This window comes from Melanostigma gelatinosum (assembly GCF_949748355.1).
Source record: "Melanostigma gelatinosum genome assembly, chromosome: 18".
Taxonomy (NCBI): Eukaryota; Metazoa; Chordata; class Actinopteri; order Perciformes; family Zoarcidae; genus Melanostigma; species Melanostigma gelatinosum.
Window position 1 is genome coordinate 5502872 of NC_136651.1, and position 19461 is coordinate 5522332.

General features: G+C 43.8%; 1 protein-coding gene across 2 annotated transcripts; it reads right to left on the minus strand.

Moving 5' to 3' along the window:
• Nucleotides 1-319: 319 nt before the first annotated feature.
• Nucleotides 320-18823, minus strand: LOC306792620 (nipped-B-like protein B). 2 transcript variants are annotated; one of them, XM_079289867.1, is made up of 47 exons: nucleotides 18692-18823; nucleotides 17093-17241; nucleotides 16304-16469; nucleotides 15171-15271; nucleotides 14796-14904; nucleotides 14562-14710; nucleotides 14285-14403; nucleotides 14102-14189; nucleotides 13463-13993; nucleotides 11805-13361; nucleotides 11556-11663; nucleotides 11188-11367; nucleotides 10837-10908; nucleotides 10650-10739; nucleotides 10456-10556; nucleotides 10249-10335; nucleotides 9793-10012; nucleotides 9407-9558; nucleotides 9231-9311; nucleotides 9037-9137; nucleotides 8814-8940; nucleotides 8640-8722; nucleotides 8364-8496; nucleotides 8119-8262; nucleotides 7958-8044; nucleotides 7547-7761; nucleotides 7346-7448; nucleotides 7155-7253; nucleotides 6806-6952; nucleotides 6404-6538; nucleotides 6201-6299; nucleotides 6031-6084; nucleotides 5801-5909; nucleotides 5562-5698; nucleotides 5259-5399; nucleotides 5042-5135; nucleotides 4734-4888; nucleotides 4558-4648; nucleotides 4257-4430; nucleotides 3945-4135; nucleotides 3667-3774; nucleotides 3241-3441; nucleotides 2959-3105; nucleotides 2432-2838; nucleotides 2157-2331; nucleotides 1616-1831; nucleotides 320-1361 (listed from the first exon to the last, which is right to left on the minus strand). In XM_079289867.1, the coding sequence occupies exons 2-47, from the start codon at nucleotides 17154-17156 to the stop codon at nucleotides 1002-1004; spliced, it is 8208 nt and encodes a 2735-aa protein (XP_079145993.1). In that variant the 5' UTR covers nucleotides 17157-17241; nucleotides 18692-18823; the 3' UTR covers nucleotides 320-1001. The 2 variants fall into 2 exon arrangements, with proteins under 2 accessions (XP_079145993.1, XP_079145992.1); XM_079289866.1 differs by having other exon boundaries at nucleotides 14102-14192.
• Nucleotides 18824-19461: the final 638 nt, after the last annotated feature.

Below are 19461 nucleotides of genomic sequence, written 5' to 3' on the forward strand. Positions count from 1 at the left end.
ACAGTCGTAATCACAATGGCAAGATCATCGCCCTTGGCAAGATGAGCTTTTGGGTTTATCTTTTACGGCAAACTTTGCAGAGTGAGTAGAGGCTTCAGGAAGCTTAAGAAGCTTAAGAAGCTCTGGTAATATTTCTTCACCGGCACGAAAAACCTGTTTGATGTCCAATCACAACTGAAAGAGACTTCCTTCACTCACCCTGATCTCTGTTACACAGGTGAGGGAGTCACAGTACAGGTAAAAAAGATGAACCTGATGACTTTAAAAAGGATCCAATAAATATTCGGAAGTGGGGAAAAAAAAAAGTGCAAACAAGTAATAAAGACATAAGAAAAATTTATTGCAGTATTTGTTCCACAAGAAGAGCGGGAGGGGAGGGGTCACTTTTTTTCTTTCTCCGTGTTCTATAACATCAAAATCTATATTAAAAACAATATAACTTCCCCTGCATATAGGCACAGATACTGCACTGCTCTTAACATAAATAAATTATATCAAAGATACTCCATTACACAGCGTGGGTGAACAACAAAATGTTCAAAACAAGAAAGAAAAGAAAAGAAATGTAAAAGTAGTTGGAGCTCAGATCAAGTGAATAAATCCATCTGATGCTAGTTTAAACTCCAAAAACACTTTATTAAGAACATCATCAATACACTAACTTCCAACATTCAGTTTATTTTTTTTTTACAGAATTATGTTCAGATATAAACATGTGTTTCGTTAAACTATTATACAGTGGGAGTAAAAATCAAACAACAAAGTTGCTGCACAACAGCGAAGGAACTCCCACACAATGTTTTCCAAAACATTTCCTTCTTGTGTTTTTCGTGTGTTAAACTTAAACATGTCTGTCGTCAAACAGATCATTGTTCACAATACTTTCCCTCCATCTGGTCCGTGAATCTAAAGAGGTTTCATTTTCCCTCTGAAACATATTTCATCCACATAGATTTGGGCTGTGAGGGGTTTCTGTGTGAGTTATTTCAGTCGATTAACTCTCATTCCCCGTCCTTGGCAGCGTATAGCGCCCGTAACGTCTGTGTCACTTTGTTCGTCAGCTTGTGTCCACTCGTCAAAGGTATCTTCTTGTAAATGATGTCTGACTCCTTGATAGTGTCAACCCAGGGAACCTTTTTGCGACCTTCCCGTTTCCTTACCTCAACCCAGGAACTAGAGTAAGATCCAGTCATCCAGTGTATACTGTAGCCAGTTTTGATCCGCTGGATGACCCTGGCAATCTGCGGTCTGTCTTTGTATTTGGGACACCAGATGGCAATGATGTCCATGGCCTTCACTCTCTCGTTCATGTGACATGTATCCTCTGCGGACTCCCCGCCTTTTTTTGGTTTCCGCTGTGGCTAGAAGAAGCAGAGTGGGAAGAGTCACAGAGAAATCTTACAGAAATTTTCCATGTTGGGATGACGTGTGAACAGCTGCAGCAGAACAAATACCAACAGATTTGATCTAAAATCCATAAAACAAACCAATGATGTCTGTGGATGTGAGAGGCAGATATGACCATATATATATGTGAGTTTATATGCAGAAATAGTCCGATTACACGACTAAAATAGGAATCCTATGGGTAATCACAAGGTTTTAAAATTCCTACCACAGGTGGATCTTCATCCTCACTCTCCTCCTCATCTGTCTCCACTGGAGCGGTGTCATTTCTACTGTCATTTTTACTGTCATTTTTACTGTGGTTCTGGTTCGAAGGTTTTGGGACCTTCAGCAGTGACGTAATGGCTTTGTTTCTGGCATTGGCACTTGCTTCACCCTCCTCCTCCTCTTCGTCGCAATCCAAGTGCTCCATCAGTACCTTGAACTAAGAGACAAAAGCAGACATCTTCATATTCCTGAGACTGAAATAATACATTCATAAACTAGGTCTGTATATGCGATATATTGATATCACATCAATGATATGACATGAGACTAGCTATCGTCTTACAGTTTGGATATGGTAATAGGGTATTGTGGCAAAAGTGTTGTCTACATCCACATTACTGATGATCATTTATAAAAAATCTCATTGTTTAAATATTTAGTGAAAGCACCAATGGTCTAGTTGAGCTAATTATCATGATGTTTGGTTTTCTCCATGTCCACCGGACCCTAACATAACTCAAAAAACAGTGCTGAATACTTACATCCAAATATTGTTTCACAATATTCCTCTTGATCTCGTCGCTGAGATCTGAGTTGGCAAGGTCCCTCTTCAGGTAATCCAGTGTCTGACGAGGGTTGAAGTGCACCTTCGACTTCCTGTTCACCGCCTTGTCGTACACTTTGGCAGACTCCGTCGGGGAATATTTCTGGATTTTGCTGTAACGCAAACAAAAAGTTTGTGTCACGTAAACAGCGGCATTACTGAGAGCTGATGAAAGAGTTGTTGACTGTTGTCGACATATTCGATGTGGCCTACCTGTCAGAGAACCCAAACAGGTTCTTCAGATGTTGTTTTAGCACCAGCAGCATGAGAATGCCTTGTGAAGCGCTGGCGAAGTCCAGCAGAGGGTTGGGGTTTTCAGGCAGACGGTCCATCACTGTGTCCTCATCCTCCATGTCGCCGTCAGAATCAGAGAGCACGGGTTTCTTTTGCTTATGAACCACCTCATCCTCCTCATCACTGCTGCTGGATGAGCTACTGCTCTGCTCATCGTCCTCTTCTTCATTATCATCATCGTCGTCGCCGTCTTCATCGTCGTCGTCATCAGAGCTGTGTTTTCTTCTCTGAGGCTTCTTCGTCTTCTTCTTTTTCTTCTTCTTTGTCTTCATCTTCTTTATCGTCGTCGTCTTCTTTTCCTTCTGTACGGGTCCTTTCTGTAGAGACTGTGAAGAGAACAAAACCGCTCAGACACAGACCAAATATACAGCGCATATATTACACAAGCTTTGATTTTCATCTCATAACACACAAACAAATAAAGAGCATTAAACACAGCTTCTCACCTCCTTGAAAGACTGGAGCAGGTTGCTACCAGAGACAGACAGAGTAATATCTACATGGTGCATGATGAAAAGAGGCTCCTCCTGGGTCTGGTAGGGGAAGTAGGCCAGGTTGTCTGCTATGAACAACAGCCTGTTCACCTCGGTTTTCTGCAGGGGACAAAGTGTACAATAGCACTACTTAAATAAACTGTCCATGACCAGTAGCGAAGCTTAGATAATGGGTGAGTGGGAGACAATCGAGCCTATAGAGCTCCACAAAGAGGAGCAGAAAGGTGAACTTACGGAGCTGTCGTCAAACAAGTTGAGCAGGGAAATGATGAAAGCCCGTCTGTATTGCCGGTTCCCTCGGACCAGAGTATAGAGGTGAGAGCAGAGAGAAATGTCGGTGTCATCGTGGCGGAAACCTCGAATCACTGCGCCTTTGGATCCATTGATGGCCTGTTGCACCTGATAAGACATCTTCAACCCTGCTACGGCCTTCATCTGGGAATTTGCAAAGAGACACAACTCATCATGTATGTAGATGAAAATAAATCCTCCCATCAAAGAACAAACGCTGAACTACAGTACATGTGTAGAGTATAGATTTTTTATTTTTTATTGATAACAAATAAAAATAAAAACCACTGCTCACAGATACTGAAAGCAAATCATCTTTATACACTTTTTCACCTCGTCTGGCAATCAAAAAACCAGTATGCCACTCACATGGATGAAGCCCGTATACTTCTTGTCGATCTCCACCAACTGTTGATCGGATTTGTTCTTCATGGTTGGCTCAGGGTCTGTTCCCATGGCAATCAAGTAGGGCACGCACTAAAAAACAAACAGTTCAAATTCTGTGAACAGCTGATGGCGATACATTAAAAACAGCAGAGAATTCTGTCACGATGAGATAGAAGAAAATCTCACACAGATCTTGCTTGACGGAGTTACCGAATGTCTGAGTCTCGGGTGAGTCTGCTGGAGTGAGAGTGTGAACATACCTGAACGGGGTGGACGAGGCCCTGGCTGAGCGTCAGCGTGATGACACTCAGGGAAAAGTGGCGAACAGTGGACTGTGAGTGGAAGAAGGACTCCAGCACCTGCTTCAGGTAAATCTGCATGATGGAGCTGCTCATGCCCGATGAGATGTCCCCCATTTCTTTCAGATCCTCCTGGTTGGATTGCTTCTTCCCTGAATACAGAAAACACCAGTTTGATCAGTCTTAAGATGTTCTCCATCATTGATATGCTAAACGTGCAGTTATAATCTAATGCACTTGATCAACACAACAATTAAGATTTCTTAAACTCACATTCGCAATCGGCCTTCTGCATTCGAGAGTCCTCCTCTTGCAGGTATGTCTGCAGGTTTTTTAGCACCTGGATCTTCAGGGTGATCAAACTGCTTTCATCTGACAGGGTGTTGTTGTACAGAACCTTCACATCCTGCACAAACATGAGCTCTGGGTACATGATGAACTGGAAGCCTTGAGACAATGGAAAATAATTGAATCCAATTAATTCAGAGGAAACTCAATTCAAAGACATTCGCAAATAAAAACAAGAAAATGCAGTATAAATACTTATGTTGTTCTGAGATGAGGTGCAATATACCTAGACCCGTGATGGCTTTGATCTGGACCTCTTCATCTTCGTGAGTGGTGAAGTACAACAGAAGCTCCAGCACTTTATCCTTGATGACAATCTAAGAGACACAAGGGGAGTCGGTCATCAAACGCGGCTCCATAAAAGTCCTGCACACACAGTCCAAGCCGATTGCCGGCGTTTACCTTGCTAGTGCCCTTAAACTCCTCTTGGTCGAAATCAAAGTGTCGACAGAGAGCCCCCACAGTGAACAAGGCGCGCAGCAGAGTGGGTTTGTTAGCAGCCAGAGTGGAGCTGTTGGGGTCCTCTTGGTGCTGTGTCTTCAGCTTTGCCAGCGCTCCTATAGAATGAGCCAAGTGGGCAGTGAAACAGTGAACTAACAAAGTGTGTGTTCAATGTGAATGAACAGGCCCTATGTAGATGTTATTAAAATGTTGGTGTAATTGAGATTGCTCATGTTCAAATGAATGCATGTAGAGTACATGAGACTTACCATAGTAGCGATTGAAACAAGCCCAGACAAACTTGTAGTTGTGTGTGACCTTGTTGACAACGGCACCAAGACAGCTTACACTGTGCTGTACAACCTGAGAAGCAGACACAACCAAATGACGCCATGTTCAAATCAAATCTGTCCGCTCAAAGCAGTATCTTCACATCCACACTGTTCGTGGCATCTGTGAGAGCTGGAAGCTGCAGGTGACACTGACCGTCATGCCGTATTTGATAATGAGCTTCATCAGGTCTTCTTCTAGGGTAGTGAGGAAAGTCTCGCTCGGGTGCTCCATCAGAGGCACCACCAGCTCCAAGATCTTCGCCACGTTACATATCACCATGAAGTCATTCTGAGTCTGAAAAAGATGTCAACATGGAGACAGTTGTACGGTCCAAAGCTGAGCTGAATGACGAATCGCTTCATCAATCGTTTCCCTCCTCTCATGATGATTTCTCATACTTCCACGCAAGTTTAAAAAAGAATAGACTAATACTGAAGGGAATCACATGGCACTTACGCTGCACTTGGTGGTCAAGTAGGGCTGCATAGTCATGGCATGTTTGACCATTAACTGTGCTCTGATCTTGCTGAACAGGTAGAGAGTGGTGACGCACGATACCAGACGACCCGAGTTGACCTCTTTGTCCTCGCAGTCTGAAACGCAAACACAGAAGGCGTTGATTTTTATTCATAGTATGGTTTAACACAATAATACCAATTGTGTATCAAACGTGCTTTTCCGTTTATTTGTATTACCAGCAATAGACTCCTCGTATTTCAGTATGTGCTCCACTAGATTGTCCACCAACTGGACGCAGGCCTTCTTGGCAGGTTTGTACGAAGCTTGCTCTTCTGACTTCAGGAGCTAAAATGGATTTCATACAGAAGTCGGGCAAGATGCCCGACAAAATATGCAACAAAGTAAGTTATCATGAAGACACACTCACACGCTGATGTTAATATATCAAACAAGTTAAACAACTTACATTTTGGAGAAGCTGCTCAAACCAATCATAGCCGGAATCTTTACATGCCAACACCTGGGACGAAATCAAAACACGACGATGAGTCAGAGTATGACAATGTCAAACATTCAAATGTCTCGGGTTTGAAGGATGGTGCCAAATCCTTTGTCACAAGCTTAGCTAGTACGCACCACATCTGTGATGTTCAGGATCTTCCGGGTCATGGCGTTTTTGTCATGACCGGGTGTGGGAGTGAACCAGATTTTCTGGAACGTCTCATTCACCAGTTTCTGCACGGGAAAAGAGATTCATATATATAAATATATATATATATATAACCTGTATTTTTAAATCGATACATGGCCACAGCACACACATAAAAGTAAACACAAACCTTGATCCCCTCTTCATCGTTGACCCTTCGGATCATCCTGACACACATCTCGGTGATCTTGTGGAAGTCCGGCAGCTCCAGGCAAATATCCCTCAGGATCTTAATGACCCTCTTCCTCACACTTATACCTGTGTCCTGTGGAAAGACAAAATGGGTACAAAGAGAGCTCAATATAGACAAGAAGAAATACATTTCTCAATTGCACTTTCAACTGCCAAATGGTTGCAATCTGTTCTTGAGGTGGCAGTGCGGGAAAAGACGATTGAATCTCGCCTGGACCTTGTAGTGAATGTAGTTTTTGGTCAAGGGAAGTTAGTGACAGACATTGCCAATTCCACTAACTCCTAAGAGGGCATGTGAGGTGTTGAAAAGAAATGTAAGGAGGGAAGCTTAAGAAATTACCAGTATCCTTTCAATGAGCATGTCATAGTACTGCTCAATGAGCTGCGGTCGACTCAGCACGAAACGGCCAAGGAGCTCCACGGCTGCCTCCCGCACACTGGTGGAGTTGTCCATGAGGCGACAGTGAACCCCACGCTGCATATCCAACTGCGGAGCGAATGCGAGAGATTAGTCAAGCACAGATAAACATTACTGAATGTTATGGCTGCAAGTGTGACTGTCATAAACCGGCGTAATTGCCTGGCAATACCACAACACCACCCTAACACTCGACAACAGGACCTCCTGTTAGACCGCTATCAATCCAGTGGGCTAGGCGATGTGTAGCGACCCACGCGGGAAGACTCACCCGTGCAAGAATACTTGGATCCACAGCTACTACTTCAGACAGACACTTCATGGCTTTAGTTCTGACTGCGATGGCGCTCTCGCCCAGCACTCTCAGAATCTATACGAAAGAGAGAGTAAGAGAAACAAAGTTAGTCACAGCCAACACAATAGAATCTCTCACTGACGTTTATTAGAAAGGAATCCTCCTACCTGTGATAAGTAAATATCAAAGCTCTGTGAAAACGGCCTCATGGAGGCCAGATATCTGACAATCAGGCATGAGTCCCCATAGTCCACTGTGTCGGAGTTTATACTGAAAGAAAAATCAAAGGGACGGTTGAATAACAGGAAAGGTGAACAAGTCAAACAGTGTAACCAAAGTGCAGCGCTCCAGAGTGAGGCAGCATTTACCTCGAGGAACTCAGATCTGAAGGCGACGTCTTCATGATCTTGCGGAGGAATTTCTTTCGTGTCTCGCCCCTCTGCAAAATCTCCTCCGTCGAGTCGACATCCATGGAGGGATGTCGACCTTTGAAGTCCTCGTCGTCGTTTTGAGACTTCACCGCTTTCTCTGCCTCAGTTATAGTGTCCCTGAACCACTGAGCAATATAAAACTTCCTGGCAAACTGGGTGAAACAAATGCAAAAACATTTTAAGGCATACTAAAAAAGATAATACGACTTAGAATTATTATTATGATTAATATGAATATCATTATTATTATAAATACTGCATGTAAACACTGAGCATCCAGTCCTTTGGGTATCACGTGACCATGTTGATTTATGTAAATACATTAGTATATGAAGATGAAATGCTCACCACTAGAGATGGATCTGTCTCAATGTTCTCATTTAGGTAGTCCAGCAAGGCCTTCTGGAGTTTGGGGATCTCGTCACTGCCTTGAGTCTGTAAGTAAGTCAATAAGTTCTACCGCTGTGCATTTATATCTGTTAAAATCATTCCGTCATGATCAAGTCTACCTCTCTGAGGATGCGGTCGATAGCCTTTTGGTCCATGTTGCTGTTGACGGCATCTTTACGCAGGCTAGAAGCGACGGTGCCGAGGTAGTCCAGCGATGCCACCCTGAGCGCCATTTCTGTGTGCTTGTTACTGAACTGGTGCACCTGGAGCACGAGAAGGGGCAGGAAAATGTCAACACAAGCCGGACAGTCTGCCGGACGGATGTTTCGGCGATGACACATTTGAAGTGAGCGACGCTACTCACCAGCAGCCGGCCCAGTAAACTGAGCAGCAGTTCGGCTGCAGGCCACTCAGGCCTGTTGACTGTAGACAGCAGGTCATGAACAAAGTTCTCAAACAGAGGCCTGTAGTCATCCTCTCCCTGCTTACTGCCACACCTGAAACACACAGAATATTATCATTATAATATGTGTTTGAAAATGAAGTCAGTTAATATTACAACCTGTTCGACAGTGGAAGAAGTTGTACTGCGCAGGGACACCGAGTGCTAAAGTTTCCCTTGAACAGACCAATTACTTACTTCTTGAGAAACACAGACAGGAAGTTCTGAGCCGTCCTCATGGCAGTTTCATAAGAGTTTGTGATGAAGACATCTTTATCCACCTAGAAAAGAAAGTACCCGATATGTAAAACTACTTCTGAATAAAAACAGATCAATATGATTTCAGTATCAAGTTAAATCCTCGGTAGTTACCTTCTTATTATGATCACCTTCGGCGTCCCTCTCTGAGGGAAGGCGAACCACACACTGGATGAGCTGAAGAACCAGTGCTGAGACCATCTGGATGTACAATGGCTCGTCATCCGAATCACTGTTTAGCCTGGGGGAGTCAGAGACATGAGTATCGTTAGGGTTACTGAACAAAAACACTTTTATTTCGTCATTTATAGCATTGAATTGAGCAAGATGTGGTGACCTAAAGTTCCTGAGGCTGCGTTTACTCGTAGGCAGTCTCGCTAAGGAGGTGAAGATCTCTTCAAGAATGAGCTGCCTGTGCTTCTCGTAACGGCAGAACACCTGAGGAAGAGCACAATGCAAAGATCAAAACATAACAACAGCAAAATTGACTAAAATAAAACGAAATAAAATTGCATGTCATGGCACACTTACTGCTGTCACAAGTGTGATGGCACATAACTGCAGTTCGCTGACATTCTCCACAAAAAAAGGTGTAATGCCCAGAGTGGACACCTGAAAGGTCGGGCACAACATCAGTCAGGTGTGCCAGAACTCGAGAGACAAAGGTTAAACGGGGCCGTGAATTTGAATGTCGTCAAGAGTCTCACCTGGAGGATAGTGGTGTCAGTTAGCAGCTGGATCTCCAGAAGCTCTGAGATACTGCTCACAATATCACACACTTTGTCGTAGAGCATGACGACCACCTTCTGTTTGTGGGTTGAAATCTTTGCTCGCTTGGACTTTGAAGTATGCATGCCACCTTGGGTGAGGAAGATGAAGGGATAAAAGATAAGTACACCACTTGTAATATATATACGAATACCAATTTTTTAATGGCGCTCCCCTATTTAGAGCAGTGCTGAGATCATTTGGAGCAGCATGGATCGGCTTTATCAGCTTCCCAATATGCAAACGCACAAAAACAGCTTGTTGAGATCAAGACTTCTGCAAGATTTTATAACAACTTAGAAGAACGGAAGAAAAGTGTGCTGACCTCTTCTGTAGACTGGGTCATACTGAGGGTACAGAGAATTTTGCAGATGGAACTTGGTGTACTGCAGCACCCTCTCGATCACGTCTTCTATATAAACGGCCTTGGGCATGTGTGGAGATGTCATGATGTTGAGTGCAGTCAAACAGGCATCAGCAGACTTAGCAACCCGCTCGATGATGAGGTCACGCCACAACCGCTCCTCGTCCATGGAATCATTTTCCTTCAACGTTTTAAAATACAGTTCAAATATAGTATACGAGCACAACCATAAGACGGAATGGAGAGAAATGAGACATCCCGATAATAAGCAGATAGTATCGAAAATATATGTTGACTAAAATGTAGGGAAAAATGCATGTTTTATAGAGTAATAATTTGGGGAAAAAAACAAGAAATCAGGTATGAAAAATTGCATCACTTCTGCAGCTAGAAATGAATATCCAGCTGGCAACTTACATGATTCATGAGTGTGGAAAGCTTGACGCTGTCCTGAATGTTCTTCTCCAGGATATTCAACAGTTTCACCAGTTTCTTAGTCGAACACTACGGATCAGAGACAATAATTGTGTCACGTTCACACCAATGCGGCTGTGAATTGATGGTCTTAACTGTTGAACCTCAAGCGTAACCTCGTGACGGTGCACGTGCGCGCACTCCTCTCACCTTGTTAAAGATGCACATGGCCTTGATCTTAGCAGAGTCATTGCCTAGCTCGCTCAACTGGTGCTTTCCGAGCAAGAGCTCCTCGGGTATCTCGGCGTCATCTGTTTGAGGTCACAAAGTTACAATGTTGACGTTGTTCCGACAAATGTCATGATGTCATGAACGTTGGAAACTGTGCCGCTCTTGGTGGTTACCTGCGGCGGCGAGGTCCACGTCGTCGAGGCTCTCAATAATGCTTTCCATGTTGGCCGTGAATCTCTTGAATGTGGAGGAGTCTATCTTTTCTGTCATACAAAATGTAAACACGTTGATTAATACAAATATGTACTTTTAAAATGCCTTTTTATTAAAATAAAATAATTCAAAGTGGTAACGCAATACCTTCTGGTGTCAGCTTGGAGTCGTACGCTTTCTTGTTTTTTTGTTTCTCCTTTTTCTTCAATTTTCTGGCAACTGAACAAAAGGTAATTCGACAAGAGATTAGTCACAAGCTCCACAGCGGCAACTCACTCTCAAGCACCGCATGTTTAATAGAGGAAGACTGAGACGGATCAGATTTCACAATTAGCATTTTTGGGGGTTTATTGGCTACGGTTATATACCGGTAAGTTAGATAAAATCATTTGCCACCTTAGAGACACGTCACAAAACTCTCTCTGTCTCACCTACAACATTTATTTACATATTTTGCCTACGCCCACTGGTGAGCCTATGCAAAAAAAAAAGACTCACCATCACGCAAGCTTGGTGGTGGAGAGTCTTCATCCGAATCGTTTGGACTGCGTTCACGGTGGCAGCTGCTGGAGCCCCGGCGAGCGCCATGCAGACCCCCGCTCCGGTGCTGCCCAGAACCCTTCTTCTCTTCCTGCTTCCACGACTTGTCGTGATCTTTCTTGGACCTTTTCTTTGGAGCTGAAACAATCCCAGAGAAAGCATAAGTCAGAAACTATCAAGATCTTGAAGCACCAATTATTGGTATAGTAAATAAATCAAATGTAAATATTTGGAGGTGTATATAGACAGCATAGTGCTTTTGACAGATTTTGCAATACTCTGATGTGTATGTACAAACATGTAAATGATTTAGATTTAATACTGACACTCATTGTCAGAGTCATCGTCATCATCGTGGTCAGAGTCCTCGTCATCTTCATCCAGCTCGGCGTACTTGGGTTTCTTACTGATCATACTGTGCTTTCGCTTGTTCTCTGGAAGCACAAGCGGTGTTTTCAGCACAGAATCATCTTATATAAAGTATATAAACAATCCCCAAACTGAGCACAGTCACATTACACATATCCATCCCCTACAGGTTTGCGTGCATACTCAATAACCGAAGTAAATCATACCTCTCCCCGATTTGTCAGAGGATCTGGAGCCGTGCGCGTTCCTGCTTTCCTTGATGATCCTCTTCACCTCGTCAATGTTGAGTTTGTTGAGCACAACGACAGGCTTAGCTCCTTTGTTTAAGTTCTTTATCAACGACAACCTCTCCAGCCTGACCAGGGGCTCACTCCAGCCCTCGATCAGTTTGGCTGGAAGTTGGAGCTCTTTCACATCCCGTTTTAATTTAGGAATCACAAAGTTCTTCAGATTTCCTGACTTGCCACCCAGCAGGTATGAGGGGAACTCACAAGGTTTTGTCTCTGAAGACTGCTGTTTGTTTCCAGCTTGGCAGCTGACGCTGCCATCCCTACTTTTCCTGTCTTTCTTATTTTGTGCGTTTTGAAGGCTGGAGCTCTCCGTCTTCTGTCGCCCATTAAGGTCGGTGGATTTTCCGCTATCGTCTTGCTTCACTCTTGGGCTGTCAGGTTTAGTAGGCCTGTCAGGAGAGTGCTTGTTGCAGTTTTCCCTTGACGTCTTGTGCTTCCGATCTCTGTCCTTATCCCTAGCTCTGTTTTTATCTCTGTCTTTATCCCCATCTCTCTCTTTATCTTTGACTTTTTCTCTGTTCTTATCCTTATCTCTATCATTATCTCTATCTTTGTCCTTAACCTTGTCTCTATCTTTATCTCTGTCTCTGTCCTTATCCTTATCATCTCTATCTCCAACTTTTTCTTTATCTCTCTCCTTATCCTTGTCTCTATCTTTTTCTCTGTTCTTATCCTTATCATCTCTATCTCCAACTTTGTCTTTATCTCTCTCCTTTTCCTTGTCTCTATCTTTTTCTCTGTTCTTATCCTTATCCCTATCATCTCTATCTCCAACTTTGTCTTTAGCTCTCTCCTTATCCTTATCTCTGTCTCTGTTCTTATCCTTATCTTTATCTGCAACTTTCTCTCTATCTCTGTCCCTGGCTTTGCCTTCTCCATGTTTGGAGATGCGCTCCCCTTTGCTCAAGGTTTTTGGAGTCTCGGGGTTGCTGACATGGGATCTGTGGATGTTGTGGTTCTTTTCCTCTTTGTGGCGCAAGTCCGAATGCTTGTCGTGCTTCTGCCGCGGTGTGTCTGGCCGTTTGTCATCCGAGTGTTTCTTGCCGCCGACAGTTTTGCCGTCGTGCTTGTGTTTGGATTCGCGTTGACTTTCCGGCTTCTGTTTGGGGGCTTCTGGTTGCCCGTCTGAGCAAGGCTTCTTGGGGTTGTCGGCATGCTGTCTGATGATCCCCGGTCTGTTTTCAGCTACTTTATCCACCTTTCCATCAGTCTTTGGCTTTAGGTGCCGTAGGTGCTCCTCGCAGAACGTCTGTGCTTCGAGGAGCACCACAGGCTGTCCTTTCATCCTGCCAGCTTGCTGCAGATCAATGCTGACCATCAAAGCCGGCCGACTGGCACCGTTGCTTGCAGCGTTCGTCTTCCTGGGTTTCAACTTGCCATCGGTGTTGCCCCCTTGAGCGGCAGGCCCGTCACTAGACTCGGCTCCGGATTCCTGAGGATACGTGTCTTGCTTCCGTTTCTTCAGTGGCTTATCTGCGATAAAGAAAAATCTTAGATCGTCTTGAAACAAAAAAAACAAAGCTACGTCATGACAAATGCAAAAAAAGCACGGGGCAAAGGCGGACACACAATACCTTTATCCTGGACTTCTTTAGACCATCTTTCTTTCTCACTGGCCGACTCGCGTTCTATTCTCTCGATCTCTGCCAGCGTGTCTATCTCAGCGTCGTCAAACACGACCCCACCGACGACTCCGGACTCCTTGTTATTTGGCCGAACAGGAACCTGCTTACAGTTCGTCTGCTCCTCGGCACCGAACTTGTGTGACAGGTCCTGGGTAGTCCTTGACAACTGATTGTTATTATTATTATTATTCGTCAAATCAGTTTCCTGTTCTGAATCAACGCGTGGCCTCAGAGGCAGCTCTCCAGATGGATCCATTTCTGAAAGCTTAACTCGGGACAGTTTAATAGTCAGCCTGGCGGACTCTTTCGCTGGAGAACTAACAATGTCATACGAGGCATTTTTGTCTGTCGGGTCATTTTCTTCTTTACTTCTTTCTTTCTGCTTTTTTTTGCGGTCGGCAGAGGTAAAGAGCGAGTCGGGTGCTGCAACTGGCGGCATATCAGGTGGAGGGGACTGCATGATAAGGGGAGGCCTGGACCCTGCTTGAACAAAAATAAATCTCTTTAGTCTTTGCAAAGAATGAACTGAACAATTCATTTTGATTCCACACAATTAAGAAGAACGGGCTTGTTGCTAAGGTAGCATACTTTTTGCAGTCTCTTCACTCCCGGCGGGGGAACGCACAGACTCTGGTGATTTAACTGGAAACGTGGCGGCCCTCATGGAGGGGTCATTCTCCTGTTGGAACATGAGACATTTATCATCCCTTGAAAACAGTCTCAGCATCTGCTGAGGTGCAGCTCAGGAAATCTTGACTCTCTCTGCATTACCTCATTTCCCAGTCTGTGAGCCATGTTGATGTAGTCTTCATCCGAGCCTAGCCTGGCATTATGATTAGATGAAGTACTCGATAGCTGACCAGAGACCTTGTCGTCATGGATATTTCTAACTAAAACAGAGAGCGAAATAAAATATCCAGTTAAATTATTTGTGATGTGCAGTGCCTCGCGTCTCCCTTCTTTCCCACCTGAACAGACAGCTGTAATTTTACCGTTCTACAGTAAGAAAGTGTCAACTCATCAAGCGACTCCTTGGATATGTACTCACCTTGCTGTGTCTGTTGGTGTTGAGAGTAACTGGGTGGATTGTACTGCATGTAGTCTGCAGGACTCTGAGGGGTATAGGGACTGGGTATAGGGCTGTTCTGCTGGGGCAAGAACCGAGCACCTGATCCAGACTGTGGGGACGCAAAACATCTGCGGAAGGAGGTAGAAGTCGTTTTACTCGATATGCAATACTTCTGCGTCTTCATCATCGGGCTGTAAACTGGCACTGCCTTACCCAGAGGGACTTTGAGGGACACTGGTTTGCTGATAGTTTGATCCTGGACTCCCATGCACCTGATTCTGAGACATCTTATACTGTTGCATCATTGGCTGCTGCATTACACCTGCGAGGTAAGGATACAACAATATATACTATAAACTGCTGTGAAAAGTTCTACTCAACTTAAGTTTCACTCTATTGTTTATCTTTCCGCAATGGCTCTGCCTCCAGTTTGGGAACCAACAGTGTAGTTAAACTAGGCACAAGTAGTGCATCTGACCCAGGAAAGGCTCAGGGGGATAAATAGTTAAAGTGGAAAACAAGACTACAGCCAGGGAAGGAGCGTGCACTCATCCCTATCACCCCAAACCTTGCACTGGGTTGGCATACTTTTGTCCCTGAAGATTTTGGGGTTCCTGGACAGCAACGTTTGTAGAAGCAGTGGCATGTCACCCTCGGGTTCATCATTCCCCAAGTTGTCCTTCAACTCTCTAGAAAAGCAAACAAAAGCACAGTCCACAGTCATATTGCAGGCAATAGTTGCCCACTGGCCCTGAATGCAGTTTTGACTAATGCAGGACTTCCAGTCTCAGTTACCGTTTTCAGTGCAGTTTAGACTTTCATGATTTTGACAACTGAGAAAATGAGCTGACCTTTGTGGTATCGCAGTGACTGTAATGTGATCATTGCAATTGAAACATCAATGCCTGACTTCACTGTGCGGCGGCTGCAACTACCAGCCGCACCATCAACCAGGCATATCGAAGGTGATGTTTTTCATTTCTACTGTTTAACAGCAGGACACGCTTTTTTTTTTGGCACACTTTATTGTTTCTATATTGAGTGCATTGCAATCATGTAAAATTTAGTTAAGATAAAGTGTTAATAACTGTCCTAACTGTGTCCTATTGTCCACCATCCTCCAGGCAAAAGACTGAGCTGCTGCATCACACCTGTCTAGTTGATGGGCCTGGATAATTGGACCGTGCCATTCTCCTACAGCCAGAGGGGTGTTCTCGGGAGCCACTTCCTATACACCACATCGTTTTAAGAAGAGGAATGTCACCCCTGCAATTAAATATGGACATGCCACGTATAAAATATAATCCTGCAGTTGGGAGATGAAGGGGCAGTGTCTCTTTGTCAGAAGAACACCCACTATGTTGCTTTAAAGTTCTGTTTAGTTAAGTTGTGCTTAGGCTCTAGAGCAGTTCTGGTCCGTTATTCGAATTTGTCACTTTTGCTTGATTTTGTTACCAATCTTAAATTGTTGTTCATACTTTAAAGGACTAAAATCTAAATTTTTTCCACCTTTACCTGCTCTGCCAGGTCCTTCACACACTTCACACAATGAAACACTGAAACAGCACATTTGCAATGCATTTCCACTAACACTGTTGACAACAAAGTCGGCGTAACATTGATTTCTTCCCCAATCTACTGTCGTAGCTTCTGGCAAGCGCTCCTCTCATGAATGTAAAATCCTTGAAAGATGCTGTGAAAGATCAATGAGCGGTACTTACATGTGTTCAGTGGAGACTTGGTTCAGGCTATGTGCCAGTTGAGTCACCAGATTTTCGTCCCGACACACCAGCAAGCTGCTGACCTCTTCAGAGATCCTTCCATTGTAGAGCAGACTCTTAGCAGTGGTGGCAGGGAGAGGAGACGGCAAGGGCAGCTGGTTCAACACTAAAAAGGATGATGGACAAAAGTTAGGTTGGCTGGGAAATGAAAGGAAGTAGGATAGGAAAAGAAAACTGTTTGGGGAAAAGATTAGTACATAAATATTTGTGTATGTAATCATTAAAAATGTGCGACTGGCCCACTTTATCTGTTAGTAATGCCAAATGTCAGTGAAACAATCTGAGTTTTTTAGACAATGTATATTTTTGATAGTTTTTGGGTAAACATTTGAAGGCCTCAGAATACATGCAAACCTCATGATAAAAAAATGCGGTAATAACATAATGTGTGGTGCTTCTTTTCATCTTCCACTTAAAAAAATACAGTGTCACTAGAGTGAAGAAAGGTCCATCAACCTCTACGTTCATCAAGTTAACAAGATACATTTTGAACGATACAATAGTTCTGCAATAAATCATATCTTTACACACACGCTGAGTTGTGAGAAGCATCACAATTACAAGTATTTAGCTTCTAGTAGAACTTCACATTATACTAGAAGCACTAGAACACTACACATAGTACACCATTTCACTAGTTGAGTATTCTTTAAACGTGCCACATCTTGGCTTGAATTTGAGTGTTTAGGCTGTGTGAACAGCATTATAGAGAGATGATGTTGCACTTACAGTCTGTCAGGCTAGCAATTCCAGCAAGAGTAGTGATGGGAACATGAGGCATATCACCATTCATGCTGAAGATGTAGTCAAAAGGTCGCGTCAATGCACAGGCTGCTCAATACCACCAATCTCTTCCTACTCCTCACATCTCCAAAATGCTGCAGAGACAACAAAAGAAAAGTGGCAAAAGACACTTTTAGAGAATGTTCACTGTCAAAAAAGTATGGATGTCATTACATACAGCATTGATTATGTTAGGATTGTGAGTATTAAGAAAAGGCCAGTTGTTTTCCACAATATAACTACATTGTGCTTCTTCTGGGATGGAGATATAAAAGTGTCAGCTCATGAGTGTGCATTATTACACTGCCAACATAACTGCACCTCCGACGTAGACAGTTTATACCGGTGTTACGTCGAAGTCTGTTCCCTCGTCAATTAGTGTTTCTCTCTTGTTAAAAATATAGCGCCACCCTTTGTGGTTAGGGATAAGGGTTAGTTTAGGTTTATGTAGGGGTAAACACATATCGACGAGGAAACTTTATTCTCACAACACCGGCCTTATAGCAAGCCTGGGCATGCCCTTACAGGTTATTGATTTATATCAGCTTCTGGTGCCCAAACCATCTTGTACCCTGGTCCCTTTAACTGTATACATACACAGCTTCACTGTGTGCATTTGTCGCTGGTTTATTTCAACCTGCACAACTCGAACATGCAATTATTGCATAAACGTAAGGTTACAATTACTATTGGCTCTCATACGAATGAAGTATGTCGTGCAATGCAAATAGACTCGAGTAGTGCCTAACCTAGCTGGCTTTTCTTTGATAAAATGAATGATAAAAGTTACAACATTTCTGTCTCTCTCTCTATGTATCTCTAACCTTAAAGACAGCAGAGTTGTTTTAATCACAATTGTGGTAGCTGAAACCCACAAGCAAAATGCAATTCAGAAAACCTTCTAGTTAAAGCTCAAATTATTTCTTTTGTTACAATGTCAGCTAAGGTTTCCGGGGCTGTCCACTAAGAGGGACATTAGCGTTAGCTTAACCTAGCACCAGATGTGACTTTATTGTTATTCATGTGTTACTATCTTTGGCGTTTTACAGACTCGCTAAAACGACTAGCAGCATAGCGACGTCTGTGAAAGTGACTAAAATCAACTCAGGGATAGCCGGCTAGCAACAACTGGCGAGGTAGTTAGCTAACGTATGCTAACAAGGTAACGTTACTGTAACTTAACGTTAAGCTAGCATCACCGGGAGTACATCAACCCGAGTTAGCCTACTTTACGTCGCTCTTTCTACCGTATATCTCGTGTGTGGGTTTAGATGTTCACCTCACACTTCCCATGGCCTCCATCCACGCATCACTAGCTCACAAAGTGGACCTCGGACTTGCCTTAGGAAGCGTAACCCCGACCCGACGCCAGGGAGGCAGGGGTACAAAGCGAAGACCCCATCACAAATCACAAATATCGCCTTGGCCGATCCTGTTAACGGTTTCCCAACGGCTGCTCCAATGGGTCCGACAAACCGGAAGCACCCGGGAAGCGAAACAATTTCTCTGAATAGAGGTTGTTATTGTTGAATCTGGCTTATTTACCTTTGGATGTGATGAGAAAGAGAAGTGGTTGTGGTGAAGGAGGAGGGGGAGGAGCAGGATGGCAGCTGGAGAAGAGTCTCTGGCTCCCTCTCCGTCCCACTGTTCAAACAGCTCCTCCGAGTACTAGCTTACACAACGGCACCCGTCGGGAGGACTGGGGGGGCTTTCTTCTCTCTCACGGCGAACATATCTGCTGGGATGGGGAGAGCATCCCCTCCAACCGGCCTTATCAGGCTGCTATTAATCAGAAAGCTGGAGGTTACGTTGTAGGGTACCGGTTAATTTTCGCTGGTGAAAACAATTGATGAACAGAGGAAAAGGGGGGATCCACATTGCCTATCCCCCAACCCCTCTAACGTTATCTCGCTCTCTATCTCTCTCAAAATGACGACCGGAAGAACCGGTAAAGGGAATAACTCCCTCAACCGGTGAGGAGCCGTGGATAATTAACGTCTATGTCCATTGATAACTGCCAGCAAGCACCGATCATTCAGTGTTATAACGATGGTATTTCTTCTTTCAAAGAAAAACAATTATGGAAAATAATGAAATCCAGTAATGATAAATATAGGCTACTAGTCTTCAGGTTTAGAATCATTGGTCTGTAATGTTTACATCTGGAGCATTCATATCTATATTTATATTACTAGTTCACTAAGAAATTATACATGTACTTGCCATCCCAAAAAACACATGAACAATCAACTCATCAGCTGCTTCCCATTAATAAATACCCACCATTACCCAAAGCTGCAAAAGTATCCTCCTCT

Excerpts from the sequence above, each read along its gene's own strand:
- LOC306792620 (XM_079289866.1), bottom strand. The coding sequence starts at position 17,156 with ATGAATGGTGATATGCCTCATGTTCCCATCACTACTCTTGCTGGAATT. Across the intron at positions 6,300-6,403 it reads ACGATGAAGAGGGGATCAAG|AAACTGGTGAATGAGACGTT; the intron begins GTTTGTGTTTAC and ends TTTCCCGTGCAG. Across the intron at positions 2,839-2,958 it reads TGCTCCAGTCTTTCAAGGAG|TCTCTACAGAAAGGACCCGT; the intron begins GTGAGAAGCTGT and ends TTCTCTTCACAG.